General features: G+C 37.9%; 2 protein-coding genes across 4 annotated transcripts in view; one reads left to right on the top strand and one right to left on the bottom strand.

Annotated features, from left to right (window-relative positions):
* rnf123 (ring finger protein 123) overlaps positions 1-23,532 on the top strand; it is a 166,419-nt gene that overhangs the window by 96,776 nt on the left and 46,111 nt on the right. The window lies entirely within an intron of this gene.
* amigo3 (adhesion molecule with Ig-like domain 3) lies at positions 1,848-13,140 on the bottom strand. 3 transcript variants are annotated; one of them, XM_083534505.1, is made up of 3 exons: positions 12,207-13,140; positions 10,621-12,066; positions 1,848-2,304 (listed from the first exon to the last, which is right to left on the bottom strand). In XM_083534505.1, exons 2-3 carry the CDS (start codon positions 11,938-11,940, stop codon positions 2,227-2,229), a joined length of 1,398 nt encoding a protein of 465 aa, XP_083390631.1. In that variant the 5' UTR covers positions 11,941-12,066; positions 12,207-13,140; the 3' UTR covers positions 1,848-2,226. The 3 variants fall into 3 exon arrangements, with proteins under 3 accessions (XP_083390631.1, XP_083390632.1, XP_083390630.1); XM_083534506.1 differs by lacking the exon at positions 1,848-2,304 and adding an exon at positions 4,541-4,918; XM_083534504.1 differs by lacking the exon at positions 1,848-2,304 and having other exon boundaries at positions 9,654-12,066; positions 12,207-13,139.

Raw genomic sequence — 23,532 nt, 5'->3', positions numbered from 1 at the left:
ATCCACCATAATGGACAAAGGTTGATGAAAGCCTGAATTGTTCTTGCTGACAGATGTTTGAGACGAATCCACAGTCCTACTTGAGTAGGAAGTTTAAATATGACCCCTTTCTTTTAAAGCATGGGTCTTTAACTGTAGGGGGTCTGCGACGGTACTGCAGGGGGTCCTCTAATTAATGTTGAATCACCAATAATGTTTGTTACAAAAAAAAAAAACCATGGATAAACACAAAAGATAAAATATAAAATTATAAAAAAAATTATAATTATTACATACAATTTTTATTAAACTATCAAAACTGATTTATAAACGTTTAATTGGTCACCTGACAGTAAAAGAACAGACCCTCCCCACCTTACAAACGAGTTACGTTCTGAGCGACCGTTCGTAGCATGGATCTGTTCGTAAGTTGGTACTGTGTTCGTTATTGACTACGCATATCTTCTAATGATGTGAGCTATAAATACAATCAAAAAATCAACAAAATATACTAAATCTAATCGAAATAATCAAAATACCATATACAATATCTTGTATTAAGTTATAAAAAATAGTAAAAATTCATAAAAAAAAATTTTCACTCAAAAAAATGAATGCGGCTCTCGAATTTTTTCCGACAGGTTTGTTCGTGTTCGCGAAAGTTTGGGGTTAGAATGTTCGTTAAAATGGGCTGCGTCTGTATTATGTTTTTCACACTTTTTTGTTAGATTGTAAATGTGATTTAGGTTACAGTTTCTGACATTTTCCCTTATTTAACTAAGCTGTTAGAATGATTATACAGAATATCTATTTTTTGATGATGCAACAGGGTGTCGTATCCTCTTTATAGTGTGCTCCTGTGATTGATAAGCAGTAAACTGTATTAGTATTGTTTACTGCACTGGAAACTCTTTCACAGATTGAGCTTTGCTGTTGGAAAATCCATCACATTTTGCATTTGCTTGAAACCATGTTGCTTGGTTTTGGTAGGCCCCTCATCTTGCATTCATTTCCTTTGCCCATTATTTCTCAATCTAGGTCAAATTTGGGTATAAACAGCGGTGGACGAAGTACACAAACCATGTATTTGAGAAAGTAAAACGGCTCTATTTAAACTTTCACTTGAGTAAAATAAAAAAATTTATTTGCCCTCAAATGTACTTCCAAAGTTCTATGATTTATTACTATAATAAGACTTTTGCTTAATCAACTTAGTTTATGTGAAAAGACTCTAATGTTACTCTTAACGCATCAGTCTATTATAGAATGATATTAATGTCAAACACTAATTGATATCTAATAAAACGATCACAAGCCCAAAACCTTTTGTTTCAATTACTCAAAAAAAAAAAAAAAGAAATCAAGCAAATAAGGAATTTCGTCCTTCCTTTTTTTGACTCTCAAAATGTTTTGCTTGATGTTGAGCTGATGCTGAAATGCATGTTTTTGCTAAGTAGATACCAGCAAGCGGCGATCAAAACAGAGCGTGAGCTCTACCCTGATTGGTGGCTTGCTGTGTGTTTGACCGGTTACGTTTTTATCCACTCATAAATAAAAAGGAACGACTGTTTTTTTTTTTTAAATGTAGCTAAAAAGTACGATATTTGACATTGAAATTTAGTGAAGTTAAAGTAAATGTCTCCTCAAATGGAAATACTTCAGGAAAGTACCGTACAAATAATTACATTAACTTTGTTACTGTTCACCACTGGCTATAAATGAATGAGTGGTGTTTATCTTTTAGATGAATTTGTTAGCGCTTTAATGTGCTTCTTGTTGGCGAGTATTAAAATGTCATATTCATTACTCACACGTCAGTAAAGTCACTCACAGCACACAAATGACACACTTTTGACCCACACGTAAAGTGTTTGTATATCCAGACTTTATTATTCATCCATGCTTTATTCTTAACCTCATTCAGAATCCTTTGTTGTCAATCTAAACGCATTCACGACAAACAGATGCTATTACGCTTTTTTCCTTTCCTCGTTGCTTTAGTGTCTTTTGAGAACGGTGACAGCTTCGACCAGACATCTTCAGTATCACTAGTTTTTTCCGTGGCATTTTCATCGTGCTTCTGCCAGCGAATACGGCATGGGCACCATCCATTCCATCTGTTGTGTCTGAAACCGTGTTTCCGTAAAGATTCATTGTTCGCGCGGAGAAGAACGATCGGGGGCTAAGCAGACATTGCTTGTATTACTTTTCCTCGCATTTGCCTACAGTACGCTCTGCTCTCGGACGTTACTGTGGAGTCGAAAGAGTGATCCATATGTCAGGAGCGAGAGAGCGCTTGCCAGCCGAGCGAGAGAATTGACACATCTGGAGAGGAGAGAGAAATAAAGACAGAGCAAAAAAAAAAAAAAAGAGGGAAGGCTAGAAGCAAAATTTTACACCATTTGTGAATTTTACACCCTTGTGTTCTTGTAATGCACTTAGTCTTCTTCTTGCTCGTATAATTTAGCTCCTTGTGCATCTGGGCAATGTATTTGGGGTGTTTATCACAGAATAGCACAGTGAAGTGTATTTGTACTGACAACATGGTCTGAATGATTGTATCATGAAGCTGACAGGAAAAAAAAACACCCTCAGTTTGGCTGCTCTTTCATGCGAACATGTATATAAATATCTTCGTCTTTCGGCTGCTCCCGTTAGGGGTCGCCACAACCGACCATCCTTCTCCACACCACCCTGTCCTCTACATCTGCTTCATTCAAAACAACTACCTGCATTTTTTTTTTTCCTTACCACATCCATAAACCTCCTCCTTGGCCTTTCTCTTCTCCTCCTTCCAGGTGGTTCCATCCTCAGTATTCTTGTACCCCTTTATACAACACTATCCCCCCTCTGCACGTCTAAACCATCTCAATCGTGCCTCCCTCACCTTGTCTCCAAAACGTCCTACGTGCGCGGTCCCTCTAATAAATTAATTTCTAATCCTGTTTATCGTCATCACTCCCAATGAAAATCTTAGTATCTTCAACTTTGCCACCTCCAGCTCTGCCTTCTGGAGTGAACTTCCTCTATGTTCTATTGCTCACTAGCACATTTGTATTGCTAACCATCTGAGCATCTCGGTGACTTGCTAAGAGTGACAGCTTTGCTCTTTACATGTTGCCGTTAATGAAGTGGCTGTCCTTTTATGTGATAAAGAAGTGTTTTGGTCAGCATGATTCGAGAGCACCCAGTACATTCGGTTGTTTCCAGGATGCTCTGGAATTGTAGGAATCTTCCTTGTGTCAGGGTGAAAAACTGCTCCGCTGTTGGCAAAAGGCAGTTCATGTATTTTAGCCTATGACTGTCTTGACACACCTGTTTCTTTTCCTATTCTCATGATGATGATGATGATGAAAGAGTTATAAGTACATTGCAGTTTTTTTTTTCAGTTGTTAGTTCAGATTCAGAACTGACAAATATGTAGTATGGAAAAACTGGCTTTTTGAACGCTTTAATTTTGAATTAAATTTTCATTAATTTTGACGCTTGATCATCTTGATCATTTTTCATTGTAAAATCAAATCATATGAGTTTGTCTATCATTCATTCATTCATTCCAGCTCAGTAACTACTTTAGATTGCTTAGTGCCTTGAATGATCTGTGGCCAATCCTAATGTCACTGACCATGAGGCAAGAAATTATTGCACATGTATATATACTGGCGCTATTCACCCAACCTTCTGCTGCTTTTCAATAGATATCAGTGGCAGCCATTATCATCCTGGGTTAATGCTAGAAGGTAATATTGCGTTGTGTTGACACACTCTGCAGAAATGCTAATGCTTTATTGAATTTGCGACTATTGTTTGGTGCTGGCTTTCATTTTCTCAACCTTTCTTTCGCAAATGAAATATCGTCAAGCCTCGTCTACTCACCTGCTGGTTTCGCTCTGCAGTTAAACAGAGCTTAAGCGAGTACACAGTTGGTAGATGGGATCTTTTTCTTTTTTTTTATATCCCGCCATCCCATCATCTACAAACACTTGCCTGTATTGTGTGAACTGAGCCCTGCTATTGGATCAGAGCAAATCCGTTCATCTTTAGCAGGGTACACATTTACCCAGCAGTTGGCCTGGGTCATTTATCTCTTTCAGACCAACTGTTCCACAGTAGACCAACTGACTAAATGTTTGGAGCTGGGAACATCTAAATATTTTGTCACTGCAGAGATTTATAATAATATACTCCCAAACAGAGCTTATAAGGCAGTGACCTTGGAACATGATACGTACAGACGTACAGAACTAGATTGCTTGTTTTTTTTTTAACTGGTTGTCTGTTTCGAACAACACTGAGCAACACTGCTGGAACCATCTCACTGGAAAAGACCCCAGATGGCTTCTCAGTAGCAACACGATTTAGTCTTGGCTCTGAATTTCTATTCGTGATGTCAGATAATTAACTTGAGCCAACTCCAGCCTTTTTGCTTAATATGTAAAACATCCTGTTGTGCTACATGTCTGAGAGTTCACACACACACACACACACACACACACACACACACACACACACACACACACACACACACACACACACACACACACACACACACAACAACCTTTGGGTTCATGCTAGTGATATGCAGTGCTGAGCAACATTCCAGAGAAGTCAGTTTCTCAGGTCAGTGATTCTCACAGCAAGAACTGGAACTTACCATGTCCATTTGGGAAGATGTAGTCCAGGAATAGCAGCATTTTAATGGGTTCTATATAAAGCGCCTGCATAAATGATGACTTTAAATTGATAAACCGAATGCCAAAGTGGTGTATCTTCATTAATTTTGTTTAGGAGAACCTAAATGTGATTGATCTGATCCCATTTCCATAATCCCAGGCATTTTACCTGCACTATTTTTCATTGATATCGGTTTGCCTCTTGTTCTGTCGAGAACTTTGGAAGATTTGATGAATTCCTAATGGAGCCTGCCCTCAGGCTTTCACTGGGAAAAAAAACATTCGTTATGGAGAGTATCCTCTCAAGATCTACTCGCTTTCCTCTCAGACACGTTAGAACTCTGGCTAAGACCTGCACATAGATTTTGCCCTTTTTTTGTGAGTCGGATTGCATGTGCCAGTTCAGATAGGACCTACTTTAAAAAGACTAAGATTATTTCCTAAACCAGAACTCTGTGGTAGTAATAAATCGAAAGGGGGACATACAGACATGGGCATTGTTTGGTTTGGAAAGAACTAAACAAAGTAGGAAATGACTAGTGTTAGCGGCTAATTAAGACTTCGAATGACTATAAGGTGTTTGGAAATCAGCTACATTATCAATTTTCTGTGTGTGTGTGTCTGTGTGTGTGTGTGTGTGTGTGTGTGTGTGTGTGTGTGTGTGTGTGTGTGTGTGTGTGTGTGGAACACCTGTAGACTCCAATCCATTTATGCAGATACAGGTCATGAGCTTTAGCTAATGTCAGAGGTTGGAAGTATTAAAGTACAAATGCTGTACTTAAGTAGATTTTTTCTGGTATCAGTATTTTACGTCACTATTTATTTTTTGGACAACTTTTTACTTTCACTCATTCCATTTTTACACAAATATCTGTTTCTACTTGCATTTTCAAACCAGGCTCGTTACTTAAGTTTTAATCTATTCAGTATTTTTTTCTTCTCAGTGCATGTCGTTTTCAGCCTATCAACATATTTCCTGTCATTGCATGGTTTTTTAGCCTACCACTGGTGTGTCACCACAGACATTGCCTAGCCTACATAGCTAACAACGAGCACAGCAGAAGGCAGCAAGAAGTACAGGGGGGTAACGTAGATGAGACAGAGGGAGTCATTGATGTAAACATGACTGAGAACAGAAACAATCCTGATCACCTGATCATCATCATCTGTGTTCTGCTTGTGTTCTATATGGTGGTTGTTCAGCGTGGATACATTCATAAGAAAATTAGTAAATTCTTTTGTAATATTTAGGGCTGTCAAAATTAACGTCAATTATGCGTCAACGCAAATTAATCTTAACGGCGTTAATTTTATCAACGTGCAATTAACACAGCGCGCATTTGTGCGACCATTTTTATTCAAGAAAATAGATAAATAAATAGAAATGAGGCGAAATTAAAACCTTCAATGCAAAACATCCTTTCTTTACTCATATATAAAAAAAGAAAAGAGAAATAAACATTACCGAAAAAATAATTTTTAATCACTAAACATTGTAGCTCAATTGCTTACTGTAAACTGAGGGAAGCAACCGGAACCGGAACATAATTCTTATGGAGCCACGTACAATATTTCACAATTAAAACAACCACTGAAAACATTTACATAACTATAACTACAGAAATTAAATACCGAAATAAATTCATATTAAAAGAATAATTTCCAGAGTGTAAAATAATGAAATGATATATATTTTATAACATCTGTCACAATTAGTTAGTGTATTAAAAACGTAGACGTATTAATTTAAGGTACATTTAGAACAGATAAATATGTACGAATAAGTTGCGATTATTAACTAGTTAACTAATGACAATCATGTGATTGATCGAGATTAAATATTTGAATCGATTGACAGCCCTAATATTAATATATTAATATGATATGAGGTCGAGTTACCAGCTTGACACTAAAACAGTAATAATGGCTCCATTCCACCAAGAACAGATATCAAATCTACCCAAACTGTACGAATGAAGACTGGGAAAAGACCAGGTGATTTTCTTTCTAATTCTGTTATGCAGCTTGGGTTAGCTTGCCCATGATAGCTACAGGTTCTTGTTTTTGAAAAGGAGTGTGATGTGATCATCTTCTGCTGTTATGTAATAACATCCTCAGTTTCATTCTGATATGCTTTTCTGTTTACCCCATTTGCAAAGATTGGTCATTTGAGTTAGCCTTCATGTCACTGGAACAAGTCTGGACATTCTCCTCTGTCTTCTCTTTCATTAACATGGCATTTCCCCCTGCATAATGGCCTCTCACTGGATGTTTTCTTGCCTCTCTGCATAAACTCTGAAGAGTGCTTAAATTTGGCTTACAATCAGGTGACCACGCAAGAGATCACACAAGATCCTTAAGTAAAAAAAAAAATAATCCTCATCTTTATGGCTAATATTAGCTAATGAGCTAACAAGAGCTAAAATCATTTCTGACAGGAATTTTCAGTCACATCAATGCTTGTATTATTGAACTCAAATGCTTGGCAGATGGTGATTAGAAACTATCTGGATTTGATATCATTGATCATTTAATGCTAGTTAACTAGCTAACAAAGTAACCTGACAGAATTTTCTGCAATATTCCAAAGCGTTCCAAACCTTCTCTGCTCATGCTCGCAAACAAGCCAACATATACTACGTATTATTTATAAATTTCTCTAAGGAGGTAACTGACCTAATTAGCAATGTTTAAAGACTGCTTATTAGCTAAACAAGCTTTTTTGTTTCACTCAGCCTGTAGTTTGATGACAAACATGAATCCTGAACGTATGCTTTGGGGAAAATGTTTGTTTGGGAGAATCGACCAATTCGCTATCACACGCTTAAAACTGGTTTTAAAATGGATTTTCTTTAAACAATATTTAGCATCACAGAGATTTTTTTGTTGTTTGTTTTTAGTTTAATAGAGATCTGAGCTTTAATTAGGTAATGAAATTGACATCATTTGCATCTTTTGCCTTCTTCCTGCGGCTTTTACATCCCATTACACGCTATGAGCTAGCCAATAAACACAAGCAAATCAATTACACATTCGTCCCGTTCACTTCACCGTCACAGACAGTTTGGCAAATCTAATTGGATTTCTCCAGTCCAGTGTCTTGACGGTGGAAAGCTTACTGAAACGTTAGAAGATGTAAAAAGAACAAAACACTTTTACCACATTAAGTTAGACGGATTCCCATTTCAGTTAAGTTTTTTTTTTTTGTTTGATCTGCATCTACTGCAACACATTATTCAGGTTTTTTTTTTCTGTTGTTTTGAAGGGAAGCCCCCCTTTTTATTATTATTAAATTGAATGTAGTATGTAGTGGGAAAAAGAACGAGCAGGGAATCTTAACAGCCGTGCCGCCTTCTGGCGCAAAACGGATGAGCGCTATAAATAAAATGAAGCTATATGTGACAATAAAATCTTGACTATGGGTTCTGCTCTGTTAGTTTTGAAAGCTCGGTTTATCAGAGAGACACTGATGACAGTCCCATTTTGTCATCTGTCTTTCTAGCCATCTAAATGACTGCATACATTTATATGCAAGGAGATTTTTAGATTGATTTGAGATAGTTTGTCCGTATTACTAGTGTAAGTGCATGTTTAATCATGTTCATCTGCACTTGAAGTGAAGGTAAGATCGATATTGTGTGTGTGCGTGTGTGTGTGTGTTTGTGTGTGTGTGTGCTCATGTGTGTGTGTATTCCTGTCCTCCTGGTTTTGAGAATCAGCCTCTTTCCAGACATACACAAATGGCAGAGTCCCTCATAGGCACAGACGTTATGCAAAGGAATAAGGGATTATTATGTTCAGCTGGCAGGCCTGGCTTCCTTGAGCTGTTATGACTGCCATGGCTAATTGGGAAAGATTGGACCTTTTTAAACTCAGGACTGCACCCACACACACACACACACACACACACACACACACACACACACACACACACACACACACACACACACTTATGGTCAGATGACCCCATTGATATAATTATTAATATACAGCTAATTAACACTGTGCCAACTCCTAACAACATTTGCTTTTTAACATTTATCCTCGTGGGGACCCCAGAAATGTTCTACCAATGTCAAAGCTGTCAACTATTATTGTGGGGACATTTGGTCCTAACTTGCACATAAAAACACACCTAGATAAACACACACTCTCTGTGTTGATGTTTATTGCAGTAGATAGACCACATGCATCTACTCTTATCACTATACTATGCTTTAACAATTTAAATGTCCCTCTGATTCCTCTTGATATTGAAATTTATGACAGGTTTAATCGGTAGGCCAGTTGCACACATGGACTTTAAGCCCACACCTGCTTTAAGAGCTACGTTCAGTTCCATGGTTCTACCTTACATCGTACAAGGTGTAAACACCGGCACTTGCAAGAGCTTTAAAATCAACATCACATAACATAGTGCTGAAGGCAGTGATGACGATGATGGTCTTGTTAATGTTAATGATGTTGATGATGCTTGTCATGCATTTAGTGCACTTGCATTCAAAAAACAGATGAAAAGGACAATTTCTTATGCATTTATTCAGGAGGTGGAGGGCTTCGGCACTAGGGTAATGTCCCGTAGTAAATATATTTGAGTTGTGTATGACAACGTATTTTCATACCGTCGACTAATGCAATTTAATTTTTATCTTTCCACTTACAGAGCACTGTAGAGGCAGTGTTTTAAACAGCTAGACTGAATTGGCTTTGTATTTTATTTCGTGGCTTCACTGTAATGTAATTTTCTAAAAAAATTAAACCCACAGTTGAGCCATGTTTTTGTTTGGTCCCCAAAAAAAAAAAAAAATGTATATCACACATTTGTACCCAAGTTTAATCAATCTTTGTGACCCTCGTTGTGTGTCTTTGCCACACCAATGTACACAAGTGTACGAAATCTTCAGTTATTTAGAACCATCGATATATAAATATCTTACTGATCTATTGATAACCTTTGTAGTAATCCAAATATTTTCCAATAACGAGGAAGGCATTTACCTCTGGAGTCGAAGCACAATGGTTTATTAAGAGATCGATAAAGAAGGCATTGGTTTGAGGGGTGAGGGAAGTGGGGATGGGGAAGGGTGGTGGAATGTCAGGGAGTGTATTTCAATACACGGTTAGCTTGCTTTAATCCACTGTAATCATCTGTGGGGTTTTTTCCATTCAGATCCAGAAGTACTGGCTACATACAGTAACTGCACCTCTGTTACAAACTTGGAAAACAGGTCACAAGATGTAAATGATTCCTCTCAGCCTTTTTCCACATTCTCACAATATGCCAAAATTCCTATAAAGGGCACATATACTGTATGTAGAAAATCAGATATGGATAAAATGTTAAACTTCTTAAAAAAAATTAACTACTACCACATTCCATCCTCTATAATGCTTGTGCTATTTCTTTGTCGAATATTGAGTTACAGTCCAAAGCAGAGGCATATAAGCTCTAAACAAGGCATCTATTGTACAGCAGTCATTCTTTCAAGGCTCAAGCAGGGTTAAAGGGCATCCAAAGCATCATGCATACCTTTCCCTGTACTGTACCACTGTGCTCTTTTCCTTTTAAAGCTTGATGTACATGATCAGGGCAGTGTTTGGCTACATCTGTTTTTCTTACATGTTCTCTGCTATTTTTTTGTTGCTCCTACGCTTTCCCTGCTTTGCTATTTTCCCTGCTTTGCCATTTGGCTTGTGAAGTCCTCTCCCTGCTCTGTCCTGAGAGGCAGCAGAAGTTGCAGACTGCCACATTAAAAGACCCACTATTTTAGTGGAATGAAGGATTGGTAATGATGGCAACCTAATGCTATGCCACGATAGTGGTGTCTGAAAAGACTGAGTTGAAAGAGTCAGCATTGTTTCGTAGTACATGCACCTTTGGATTCTCGGAGATCAGTGCCTCGCTGGGCCTCCCGTTTTGAACCTCCTTGATGGGCTCCAGAAAGACCACATGCTTGTTGTTACTGACCTTGCGGCCGGGTCCTTCCGTGGTGGCAGGTGGCGTAGGTGTCAGGATCGAAGACTGGGCACTGCATTCGTTTGCGGGACTGGGTGTTGCAGGTAAAGGCTGCTTGCGGCACCAGCAGCGGCAGGGTGTCAGATAAAGGTATATAAGAACCAGTACAAGGCTAACTGCACATCCTAGCAGAGTGGTAAAGCCCGTGTTGAAGTGCTCAGGCTCATGGGAATGCATCGTCACCGTTATGTTTACCTCCCATGTCTCATTCCGTAAATTATAGCGGTCCAATGCCATGCACCAATACACCCCAGAGTCCTTCGCTCGCACTGCAGTAATCTCCAGGCTGCCATTTGCATACATTCGCATCGCATCATTGTTTCCTGGTGGGACAATATATTCCTTGAGAGGGGATACCCACTGGTATGTGAGCTGTTGTCCCTTCAGTGAAGTCTTACATTCCAGCAACACAGTGTCGCCTATGTCCACCTTCAAATTATTATCTGTTTCAGAAACAAGCAGGTTTTGTCCCTTTACAGTACAGTTTTCAAAGAAGCGAGTGTGTTCGAGAAACTGCACTGAGGCACGAGGCTCCCCGTATATTAAGCATGTATGCTCCATTTGGTAATCCCTGACTGAGATGAAGTTTTTTTGTTCCCATTGTTTGAACATGCTATACATTGCACACTCGCAGATAAGACTGTTATTGTGCAAGTATAGTCCACCTTGAACTGATGCCGGCAGAGCTGCAATGTCCTCAACAGGTAGCTTGGACATACGGTTCGAGCTTAGGTCCAGTGTCACAAGAAAAGGATGGCTGTGCTCCTGAATGGAGAAGAACGGGAAGTCGGTCAGACGATTATGGCTGAGGTAGACCTTGTGCAGGTTGCTCAGGCTGATCAATGCGTTGCTTTCCACTCGGACAATGTGATTATTGAAAAGCAGCAATTCCTTGATTCCCACAAGCTCCTCGAAGTAATGGTTATCCACCTTGTTCAGCTGATTTGACGAAAGGTCAAGGTGGTGCAGACCACTCGCATTACGGAATGTTCCAGGGTAGAGGTTGCTCAGATGATTGTGAGCCAGGCGCAGGATAATGAGATTTGGAAGTCCAGCGAAGCTGCCTTCCTCAAGCTTAGTCAGATGATTGTGGTTGAAATCCAAGGTGGCGGCTGGTGTCGGTAACTCTTTTGGTAAAAACTTGAGTCCGAGATTGCTGCAGCTTAGGATGTCTGAGACTTTAAGGCAGCCAGCAGGTAGACTAGACTTGGCCAAGTGCAACAGCACCGAGCTCAGCATCAGATGGGCGGCCACACCCTGAGCACACAGCATTGTGCCGTCAGGATGCTGCTGGAGCTTTGCAGAGCAGCCAGAGTGCTAAAGGGGTAGATGCCCACACATTAAGAACACAGTGGTTTAGACGGGATGGCAAGATGGTATCTGAAGCCGACTCTAAATCTGATAGAAACAAAGACAAAGATTGTAAGTAAACAAATTTTAAACAACGGTTAAAATTGATGTTATGCTTGCAGTTGTTACCAGTTTGATAAACCATTATTTAACACATTAAGTGATGACAGTAATAATCTTTCACCTACCAAATGTCAGAGTTTACTCCAAATATCCCAGTAGTTCCAGCAACGACAAATTTTGTGTCAGTAGGTCGCGTTTCCTTATGATACAGTGCATTGATTATGACAGCTACTCTAAGTTTTAAGTGTGTTAGGTCTCACCACAGGGAGCTTTCAGGAGTCCAGGAGCCAATAGACAGTTGTAGGTTCTGCCCCATGCTCGAGAAAGATATTATCACTTCCATGGTACCTAATCTTGAAAGTCTATGTTGTCTTCTAGTTGTGGCATTTAAATGATGGCAGGAGATCCTTAAAAGACGATTTGGTTGGCTGCTGCAGACTTGGATAAGATCTTCAAGAACGTCAGCATTCTGTCCAGCTCAGTTAAAATAAGTATGAGCTGAGTGCTGCACTCATGGCAGTTCAGAGAAGCAATCTGTTCGCTTTTATAACGCAAAGGATTTATGAGTCATTACTTACAAGCAGTAGCATGTCCCTTTTTTCGAAGCAAGCAACATCATCTCTTTATTTCAGAAGTAGAAAAGACAACATTCTCGAATGTTCGTCCTCATGTCCAAGCCAGAAGTATGTTGCACTCTTTCAGTCCTTTGTTTCCATACTTTTGTATGTGCACGTGGCATCAGGAGAACTAATGTTTATCAGATTGAGGGGGTTGTCCAGTGCATTTCTTCCTCTTTTGATGCTTCGTCAATTTTCGGAAATGTAACGGATCCCCCTCCAGAGTCTTCCTTTTTTTCTGCTCTTTTATTTTTTTCCCCGATCTCTCGCACTCGCAGGCTGTTTCCTACAGAGCCTGTGTGTACACTACGTAGTCTCTCTCTCTCCTCCTCTGTCTTGCTGCCCCTCTCTCTCTCTCTCTCTCTCTCTCTCTTTCTCTCTCTCTCTCTCTCTCTCTCTCTCTCTCTCTCTCTCTCTCTCTCTCTCTCTCTCTGTCTCTCTCTTTCTCTCTCTTTCTCTCTCTCTCTCTCTCTCCACTCTTACAGTTTCATCAGTCGTAGAGGAGGGGCATCAAGGGGTTTCTTCCAAGCACCGATTGGTCGGCGCTGATAACTATGGAACAGAAGGAGTGTTCAATGTTTTGTTTTCTCCTCGTATTCATCCTGTTCTGTACTTTTTTCTTTCCTTATTTCTTTTTTGTAGGATTTCTTTTGGCAGGTTATTTCTTACAGGCGGTGACAAGTTTTTTTCCCTAGTGTCTGTTTAACTTTAATTAGCAGTGATAATATTAATGGGAAGTACACAATTTATTTCAAGGCATGCACAATAGCCAGTAATTACATTTTGAGCTGCAGATTTGAATATTACATACATGATTTTAATATATGATAATATCAAGCAAAAAGACTTTCATTTATTCCATTTATTATAAAGACGTGATGCGTTTATTAAAATCTGGGTATTACATTTGTTACAAAGAAAGGGATATGTGTAATCATTTTCATTAATGAAAAAATCTTTCATTAGTTTATTGAGTTACACTAAAAGTAAAGTACCAGTTTACAAAAGTATTGGGACACCTGACTTGTGTGGTTCTTCTCCAAACCGTTTCCACAAAGTTGGAGGTACACAATGGTATAGGATGTCTTTGGATGTGGAAGCATGTGGAAATTTGTTCTCTTTAATTGAACTAGTAGACTCAAACCTGTGCACAAAGCTAGCTCTACGAAGATATGGTGTATATGGGTTGGAATGGAAGATCTTGAGTGGCCTGCTACAGAGCTCTGACCTCAACCCTATTAAACATGCACCCCAAGCACAATCCTACATCTAGTGAAACATCTTCCCAGAAGAGTGGAGGATATAATAAGTAGTCATATATATGATTAAATGTGGAAAGAAATGTTCAAAAAGCACATCCTATGGTCAGATATGGTCAACATCTAGTGCAACATCTCAGAAGAGGTTACTTCTGACAGCAATTAGGGACTTAATGGTTGAAAAAGAACATATGGATTTTATGGTTAGGTGCCCCTAAACTATTTGTCTATACATGTTGATTGAAAGACAAGAAAACATACACGGGTTTATGGTAGTGCAAATGTTTTGTTTGCCTTTAAATGTAATTATAAAATGCTTGCTTTTAGTTCACTTGCAATAGTGAGCAAGGCAGATATAATTTAGCTTTGACAGATCTCCTCTGGCTTGGATCCATAAAGGTTTTTGCGACGCATATATTCGCTCATGCATATTTTTTTTATTCAGAACGTTCTATGCTTTTTTTTTTTTTTTTTTTTTTTTTCCTGCCTTCAAATTTTGTAATTTTTTTATTTATTTTTTTTGTTCTACAATTTCCTGCATCTTCCAGTGTGCGTAAGTCCTTGTGATCTGCTTGTACTGTATGTGTGGTGTGTGTATTAGTTGACCAGGACCCTATCTTTGCCTTGAAGTCATAATTGCACCAACCGTGACTGCTGTCATAGTTCATAACACTCTGTGTACCCACAGCTTCAGTACACACCCACACACAGAAACAAGGTCCTGCTGACTTTTTTCCACCATAGCAGCTTCTCTGCTGGAACTTTATTTGAAGTTATGCACAGCTACAAACGAAAGATCGAAGGCAGCTTTTGCAGGTGAACTTGTGAGGAAGGCTCATTTGGTCCGCTGACTCGAGAAAAAAAACAAAACAGCTACAGCTCAGCTACAAGAGCTACAAGGTCAGCTAATTTTATTTCACTGTGTTGTGTAATGATTGGCCATTATCTGTTCTTGGAAGCGATCATGTGATCTTTCAGAGCATATTTAATTAAGAAGACCAGACTTTACATCTTGGGTATGTCTCTGTTTGACCAAATTAATTCTTCAGCTTAGTCATTTTTTTTTCTCTCTCTCAGAACAGGTATACTCTCAGTTAGAAGGTGTGAAGGTCAGAACCTTGAGGTTAATCGATTCGATCTGCTTCTACTCTATATGCTTTCCTGATAGACAAAGTGCAATTTGACAATGAAGGCTTTTTGACAATGAAGCATTTTTTTCCCCTGTCAGAGATCGTTAATAAATCATAAAAATGATGTCTCCTAAAAGTCTGTGCATTGCTGCTTACAGATCGGGACATTCATCTGTGTAGAATAAAGACAAATACGTTCGGTTGGCTTGGATTTATTTATTTTTGGATAGCGTTTGCATATTCAAATCAGTTCATATTTACATTATTTATAGTTACATATCACATTATTTATAGGTGTTGTCACAAAACAGCAGGATATACATTTAGATTCCTAAAGTATAAAACAGAGGGTTTTCTGTTTGAACAACTCGCTGATGTTAGAAAGAAATCTTGTGAGGAACCGTACTTCACCCATTTGTTTTGTTAACACTGGGTATTGTGATTATAAATGATTGCCTTTCTGCAGGTGTACAGTATATCATACATCCAAACAAGTGTGTTAGACGGATGTGCACTATGAGTAGATTGTGAATAAGAGGCTTGGATGAGTGCAGGACCGGTTCTAGGATAAGTCAGATATAAAAGAGATTTTCTATGCAATGGTGCGAGTTGGACGTAAGCTCGTTTTGGGAATGGTATCCATGATTCAGCAATCATGACAACCGGAAAAGTAAAGATAATTATTTATATTAATTCCAGCATTTTTCTTTGCTAAAAAAGCCACATAAAAGGATTTTACTGATCCAAACGATGTCAAAAACACGGCAGGCCTGAAAATGGATTTAAAAAGCTTTCATTGCTTGGTCAAAAATGCAATAAAGGCAATTACAGGTTTACATGTACACTCGCTTGATTTCAGGGGAGTTTCCTCTACAAACTAAATGTTCACAAAGAAAGCTTTACTATATGAATAGTTTAAAATACACAAGTGTGTATGTAAGTTTTTGCTATAGTAATAAGTAATAAGGATATAATGTATTTACCCTTACATACTCATATATTGGATACATTTAGACCACAAATTTGCGTTTCTATTGTATGTAGAATGTACAGTGTAATAATTGTGTACAATTTATTTATTTATTTATGTAGATATTGATATCAAGAACTATTACCTGAATACCTGTTAAAGGTGCAATAGAAATAATATTAAACTAAACTGAATGTGCTCTGCTGTCCAAATATATAATCTAAACTAAAAGAGAATAAGTACATTGGCTTAGTGGTTAAGGCATAGGACTTTGGATCTGAAGGCCACAAGTTTAACTCCAGGCCACACCAAGCTGCCACTGCTGGGCCCTTCAGCAAGCCCCTTAATCCTTAACTGCTAAGTTGTAAGGTAATATAATGTAATGTACATGCGCTTAATGCATACATGAATATATCCTGTAGTATAATGTAGTCTAAATTTCAAAGTATGTCCATCTCCATGATATCTATTGACTGACAGATATTTTTCAGCGATATGGGTGAAAGTAATAAACATAAATCATAAGACTTCATCAGCACATCTTTGCTTACTAAATAAAAAGATAATTCTAGCACCGATTATGCTCTTTAGTGAAACGTGATGTGTTTTGTCTTTACGCTGCATACCTTTTTCAAATTTTATACATACATATATATATATTTATTTTTTTTGTTCCTTTTTTTCCTTTTTTTCCAAAGACTTTAAATTAAAGAACAGAAAAATGAAATACACTTGGCAATCTTTTCTATTCAGAAGTTTTCTTCTTCTTTGAATTTTAAACCTTCAGCCATATATTGAGTCATTCGACAGACAAAAGGATTCCTGAGGGGTCTCTCAGCCGCTGTTGTCGTGCATTAAACTTACAATGGTAATTATTCTGACTGGCTTTCGCTCACAAATCAATCTCTCTTTGTTGCACTCCGAAGAATCCGTCGGAAAATTAAGGCTTTCGATGAGCTCTGCAAAAGCTAAAAGGACAGGGTCAGCATCTTGAGCTGGGGAGGGAACGTGCCTCAGATCGACATGTACAACCTGTTCCCTCGAGTCGAAATTGAAATGTGTCATATGTGTATTGTTGTTATTTTCTCTGTTAATTGGCAGTGACTGTAGATAGATAGATAGATAGATAGATAGATAGATAGATAGATAGATAGATAGATAGATAGATAGATAGATAGATAGATAGATAGATAGATAGATAGATAGAACATTATTAACCATGAAGAAAATTTCACCATGAAGAAAATTCAACAAACAAAACTAAATATATATAAAAAAAAATATGACAAATATATAAAATATTCTCTCTATACAAATGTATTCGAAAATACAAACGGTGCAAATGAAAAAAAAACATATTGTACAAAATATATTGCACATATTGCACATAAAGGCTATAAGTAGTAGACACAAGCATAATAAATACTTAAAATGGAACAATGAGTTTACATTGCCTACTTTATTAGTTTTAGAATTGATTTTAAAAGGAAGAATTCAACCTTGCAAATTAAATAAGCACGGCAGAGTAAATGGATGAGATTAGTTTCTGTCATCATTCAGCTTCAAGGTCAATACCTGAGCTGTTGAACCGATACGTCTGTTGCCAAAGGAGGAGTTAAATCAATTGTAAATTCTTTAATTTAATAAGTGCATCATTTATAAGAATAACATAAGGCACCAGATAGAACAAGAGTACAATGACTCAATTGTACATTACGATATAAAAAATACAATTCAACATTGTCAATGTAAAAAATGCTGTACAGTAGAAATTGCGACGCAATGCAGAGTTAGTTTTTTTTTAAACTATTAAAGTTAAAACTATTTCAATATTTTTTTTTATTTTTTTAGTAATGTTTCATTCCTTTTCAAACACACTAATGCCAATGTTAATCTTTTTTTCATTATAGATGTATAGATTATGTAAAATTCAACTTGTAAAAAATTCAAATACAGGGTCAATGAAATGCAGTTAGCATCTAACCAGAAGTGCTGAAAGCAATGTATATAAATAAATGAATCTAATATCTATAAATATACATATACAATTACAAATACAAGAAACATATTGTACAATATGCACTATATATATATATATATATATATATAACAAATACAGTTGTCCCCCTTATATTGGGGTAGTTGCCAAAACCGACCGCGAAAAACTAATTTCCGCAATAAATGGAACAGTTGCAAGATTATAGCGAAATAAACATTGTGTACATTCGCAGAAATATCACATTTATAGTGAGTACAGTACAGTACTGTAGCGTAGCCTATGCATAGTTTCTCTGTTTGTTTATTGGGTAAAGTGTCCTATGCTGAGTTAAACATACACGCCACTGCATTCTTTATTTTGATTGGCTAAACCCGGTGAAGTACGTCCTCAACTCCACCCTTTTTTTGATATCAGAGAATACTACAACCAATTAATAAGCGGAAACCTATGATTTTTCGTAATGCTACTCATTTCTTATGATTTGTAAACAACACGACGTGTTCTTTGTCTCGGGTAAATTTATGATAACGCTGTACAGTATTTTAGGTATACTTTTACTTCATTTTATAATTGTTAATTATATTATTATTAATAAATTACCTTATTTCAACATAAAACAATTCACTATAAATGTAGATTTTTTAGTTGTAAATCAGGAAACAAATTAGTTATGTGTCAAATTGAAAATCGCGATAAAGTGAAACCGCGAGATTCGAACCGCGATAAATCGAGGGATGACTTTAATACAGTATAAGGTGCGAATGTAAAGTTAAACACAAAAAGGGTATCATTTGTAAAGTAAACATAACAGTACAAAAAAAGGCAACATGAGGTAGAATGTTGTAATATATATGTAATTTATAGTTACATGCAACGTTCTAGAAAATCCACTCATCGTCCCAAAGACTTTTTTGTGTTGGAAAGCTTATGTCAAAAGATAATGTGTTTAAACTTGATCTAATTTTTATATTCTAAAGCTGCCAAGTAGAATCATTCAAGAATCCCCATTTTAATGCCACCTTATGAACATTTCGGACCTTCAAAAAGAAGATGCCGACCCCACGAAGATCCTGAGGTAGCTAGAGGTTGCACCCAGCTCCTGTTGTGACCCACCTCATTAAGATTTCAGACCTTCAAAAAAAAAAGATGCTGACCCCACGAGGATCCTGAGGCATCTAGAGGTTGCACCAGCTCCAGTTGGATCCTACTTCATGAAGATTTCAGACGTTAAAGATAAACAACCTCTTGAACAATACTTGAAAAAACATTCTAGATATGCTTTTTTCCCCCCATCAATAAACATTTAAAGGATATGTCGAATATGTAAAGATCTCAGATGTTGAGCTAATTTATTGCTCAGGAGCACTCGGTTTCACAACTCCTACTGAATGAAGAAGACCATAGAAAGGACACATACTCCGGTGCTCGTGATATTTCTCACTCTCCAGTGTTTGTAATGTTTTTATAATTTGTTATCACACTTTTGGTGTCCCCTAAATGAGAAATGAGAATCTGGTTCCTCTCAATACCATCAAAAGAAGTTTTTTCTTTGCCACAATCGCTGCAGGTTTGCACATCGGCCATAGACACAAAAATTACGTGAATTGTGTTCTATAATTCTTACTCTCTGTAAAGCTGCTTTAAGACACTGTGAAAAGCGCTACAGAAATAAAGTTGAACTGAATTATAATGTCGTAATATTGAACCACAGATCTATCTAGAATCTATAAATAGTCAGAGCTGCTGCTCTAGAAAATAAATCAGCACATTCTGGCAATTCGAACCGATCGATACCTTCCGACCAATCAGAAATGAGAATTTAGAACCTCTGTGGTATGTACAGTATGTCTATTCTTCTTATGCTCTCTTTGGGATTAACCTTTAGTGAACCACCATAGGCTAGTTTGGCATGTTTTCCTAATTAGCGAAACAGCATGCTACGTCTGTGTTCCTGTTGACAAAGCCTTTGCACATGTAAAGTGTCTCTCCAGTGAATCGCAACGTGTGAAAATGCCTGGTGAGAGGAAACATGTGTACGTGGCATGTGAAAGCAGGTCCTGAGTGGTTCCCTCACAGTGAGCTGTTAACATGAAGCCTCGACTCAGAATGATGCTTATGATGTGTGTGTGTGTGTGTGTGTGTGTGTGTGTGTATGTGTTTGCAAACCCTCATCATCCACAAATTAGAGTACCGCTTATAAAGTCCTCCATCTTGGGAAAAAAACACCTGTTTGTTTCTTGTCCTCCTAGTGTTAATATTTTAGTGATTTTATTATGAACTATAATGCCCTGTGTGTGTGTGTGTGTGTGTGTGTGTGTGTGTGTGTGTGTGTGTGTGCACGCTTGTGATTGAGTATTTTAAAGCCAGAGGTAAGAGATGAGTGGGTGGTAAATGGTTTATGCTGGAGAGTAAGACATTTTGTGTGTGTGTTTGTGTGTGTGTGTGTGTGTGTGTGTGTGTGTGTGTGTGTGTGTGTGTGTGTGTGTGTGTGTGTGTGTGTGTGTATAGTAATGCATTTTGAAAAACCCCTCCCAGCTACATCCTGCCTCTTCCAGTTGATCAGCAGGAAGACAGCCAGGTGTTTGTGTGTGTGTGTGTGTGTGTGTGTGTGTGTGTGTGTGTGTGTGTGTGTGTGTGTGTGTGTGTGTGTGTGTGTGTGTTTTGTGTATGTGAATGTCAGAGACAGTGTGACTTGTTGTTACTGGATACATCTTGTCATTTATTTGTTTCTCCATTGTTTATCTGGGTCGCCTGTCCACCCCTTGGGCTGTAATTGATTAGGGCAGTGTTTTCACGTTCGCGCCTGTGTGAAAAATTACTTCTAGCTAGGGAAAGATTTCTGTGAAATGAACATTGATTTGTTTTCCGACTGTTGTATTCTATCGATGATGAACCTCAAAAAGGCTTGATACCCTTTTACCAGATGTTCTAGCTAACACAACTGGATGTCTAGCTGTTTTTGGAAATTGGACTGTCGCTTAACCCGCTGGTGACATACAGGGTTTCTGTGGAGTCTTAAAAACAATTAAAAAGTCGAAATTTTCGGCTTTAAAAAGTTTTCAATTCGCTATTTTATGTCATTTTTTAAAGAGGCCTTGTTTTTCCGGTGTCCATGTAATGCCAACTCTAATGCTGTTGAAATGCTTACTCAACACTTTAGAATGTTTTAGTTGTGTTAGTATCCATGATGTTGTAATTGATTTATTGAAAGGAAAAAGCTGTCCAAACCTGTCTGACCCTATGTGAACAAGTAATTGCCCCCCCCCCCACACACACACACCAAGGCCTGATTACTACCAGACCTGTTGAATCAAGAAATCAAATACTTTTTCACAGCAGTACATTGGATTAAATGGTTTATGGTGTTCTCAAAGGTAGCACAATCCCCTGTGCCATATTCAAATCCTACATTTGATTACTCAATGGTTTGCTGGTTTCCTAAACAGTCACACTCTTCATCACTCGCTCCGTTTTAGTGGGGATCTGATTCATTATTAGCAAATCTGATTTAGCAAACAGAAAGTTCAGAGCACTAGCATGAATTCCGTGGGAGCAGGTGTTGAAAAAGTATATGCAAAAGAGCGACAAAATGAAATCTAATTTTAGGGGTAAGAAGGACAGGCTTGTGTGAGTTACAATTCATGTCCTTTTACTCACTCAATGTGTCCTTGGTCTCAAATGACTTTGTGTTTGTGGCAGGAAAAGGAGCGAAAGAGCTTTGAGGTGGTGTCCTCGATGAAGCTGCAAGGCTCAGGGCTTTGTTTATTTCCACCGGCCTTTAAAGCAGGGCGATGTTTACTCTCTGTGTGTATCAGTAGTGTCCGTGAATGCGGCGGGAAACAACAACCAGGAGCTATTCTTAGCCATGTTTGTTTTTCACTGAGGTGTTGTGTCTGTGTGCTGTCAGCACAAGTGTGCTGCTGGGGTTGACCTTCATCACATGTTAGCAGTCCATGACAGCCTCGATGTTTGTCTTTCCCTCTGTCTATCTGTCTATCTGTCTCTTTCCCAACTTTTTCTCTCTTTCAATTTCTCCCTTTCTAGCACCTTCTCTACTAATCTTCATCTCTCACTCTGTCTGTCTCTCTCCATTTTTCCTATTTTTCCATTTCCCTCTTTCTATCACACTCTATAAATCTCTCTCACGCTCGCCATCCCTTTCTTTTTTTCGCTCTCGCATTCCCTCTCTCTATATTTTTTCTCTCTCCCTCCCCTTTCTCTCAAACACTCTAGCAATCGTCATTTCTCTTTCCGTCTGCCATTATCTCCGTCTTTCTATTTCCCCTCTTCCTCTCATACACTGTCTCTTTCTCTCCCTCTTTCTTTCTGACTTTCTCTCTGCGACTGTTTCTCTCTCTCTCCCCCTTTCTCTCCATTACTCTCTCTATCTCTCTATATCATTTTCTCTCTCCCCCTTCACTCTCGCACACTTTTGCAATCTTCATTTCTCACTCTATCTGTCTTTCTCTCCATCTTTCTAGTTCCCTCTTTCTCTCATGCTCTACCAATCTTCATTTCTCTCACTCTCGCTCCATCCTTTTGTTTCCTTCTTTCTCTCTTTCTATCCCTTCTCTCTCTCTCTCTCTCTCTCTCTCTCTCTCTCTCTCTCTCTCTCTCTCTCTCTCTCTCTCTCTCTCTCTCTCTCTCTTTTCTCTATTTCCCTTTCTCATTACCATCTCTTTCTCTAACGCCTTTTACTCTCACACACACTCTAGCAATCTCCGTTTCTCACTAAATCTCTCTCTCTCTCTCTCTCTCTCTCTCTCTCTCTCTCTCTCTCTCTCTCTCTCTCTCTCTCTCTCTCTCACCACCCTTTACTCCATCTCTCTTTTTTTCTATTTCCATCTTTTACTTCACCATTCCTTCTTTCACACTCAATCAATCTCCATTCTCTCTCTGTCTCTCTCTCATTTTCTCTTTCTGCCTTAGTTCTCTCCATTCTTCTCTCTTTATTTCCCTCTATTACAAACTCTCACTTTTAATCTCTCCCTCTCTAGAGAATGTAGTGGTTGATGTTTGGATTTTGCATAAGGACAATTTAATAGATTGTTTTCATCATTTGTACTTATTTGTCTTTTGCATATAGAAACTGAAAAAAATATTTGCACTGTAACCTGTTATTATAACAAAAAGGCCTTTGTATTGTTTGTGTGTTTTTAATAGAAATGTCACATATGCATCTTTTAATTTTGTATATTTTATGGCGTAAAAGAATGATACTATACAAAATCTTCAACATTATGTTATACCCTACATAGTGTGCATAATAAGTGAATAGAGGACAATTGGGTGTTTACACAGTGTGTCAAAAAGTACAAAAATAAATTAAATAGTAGCATAAAGGTGTCTAATGACAGGAACAGAATATTTAGGTTTATAATAAAGTTTATGATTATTTCTTTTTCAGTGACAGCAAATAATTTAAAACAGTGTTGGTTTTATTATATCATATAAACATAAACACAACTATATTGTC

Source organism: Silurus aristotelis (genome assembly GCF_946808225.1).
Source record: "Silurus aristotelis genome assembly, chromosome: 28".
Taxonomy (NCBI): Eukaryota; Metazoa; Chordata; class Actinopteri; order Siluriformes; family Siluridae; genus Silurus; species Silurus aristotelis.
The sequence above is the reverse complement of the archived record's forward strand: the minus strand, read 5'-3'. Positions and strand labels throughout refer to the sequence as shown.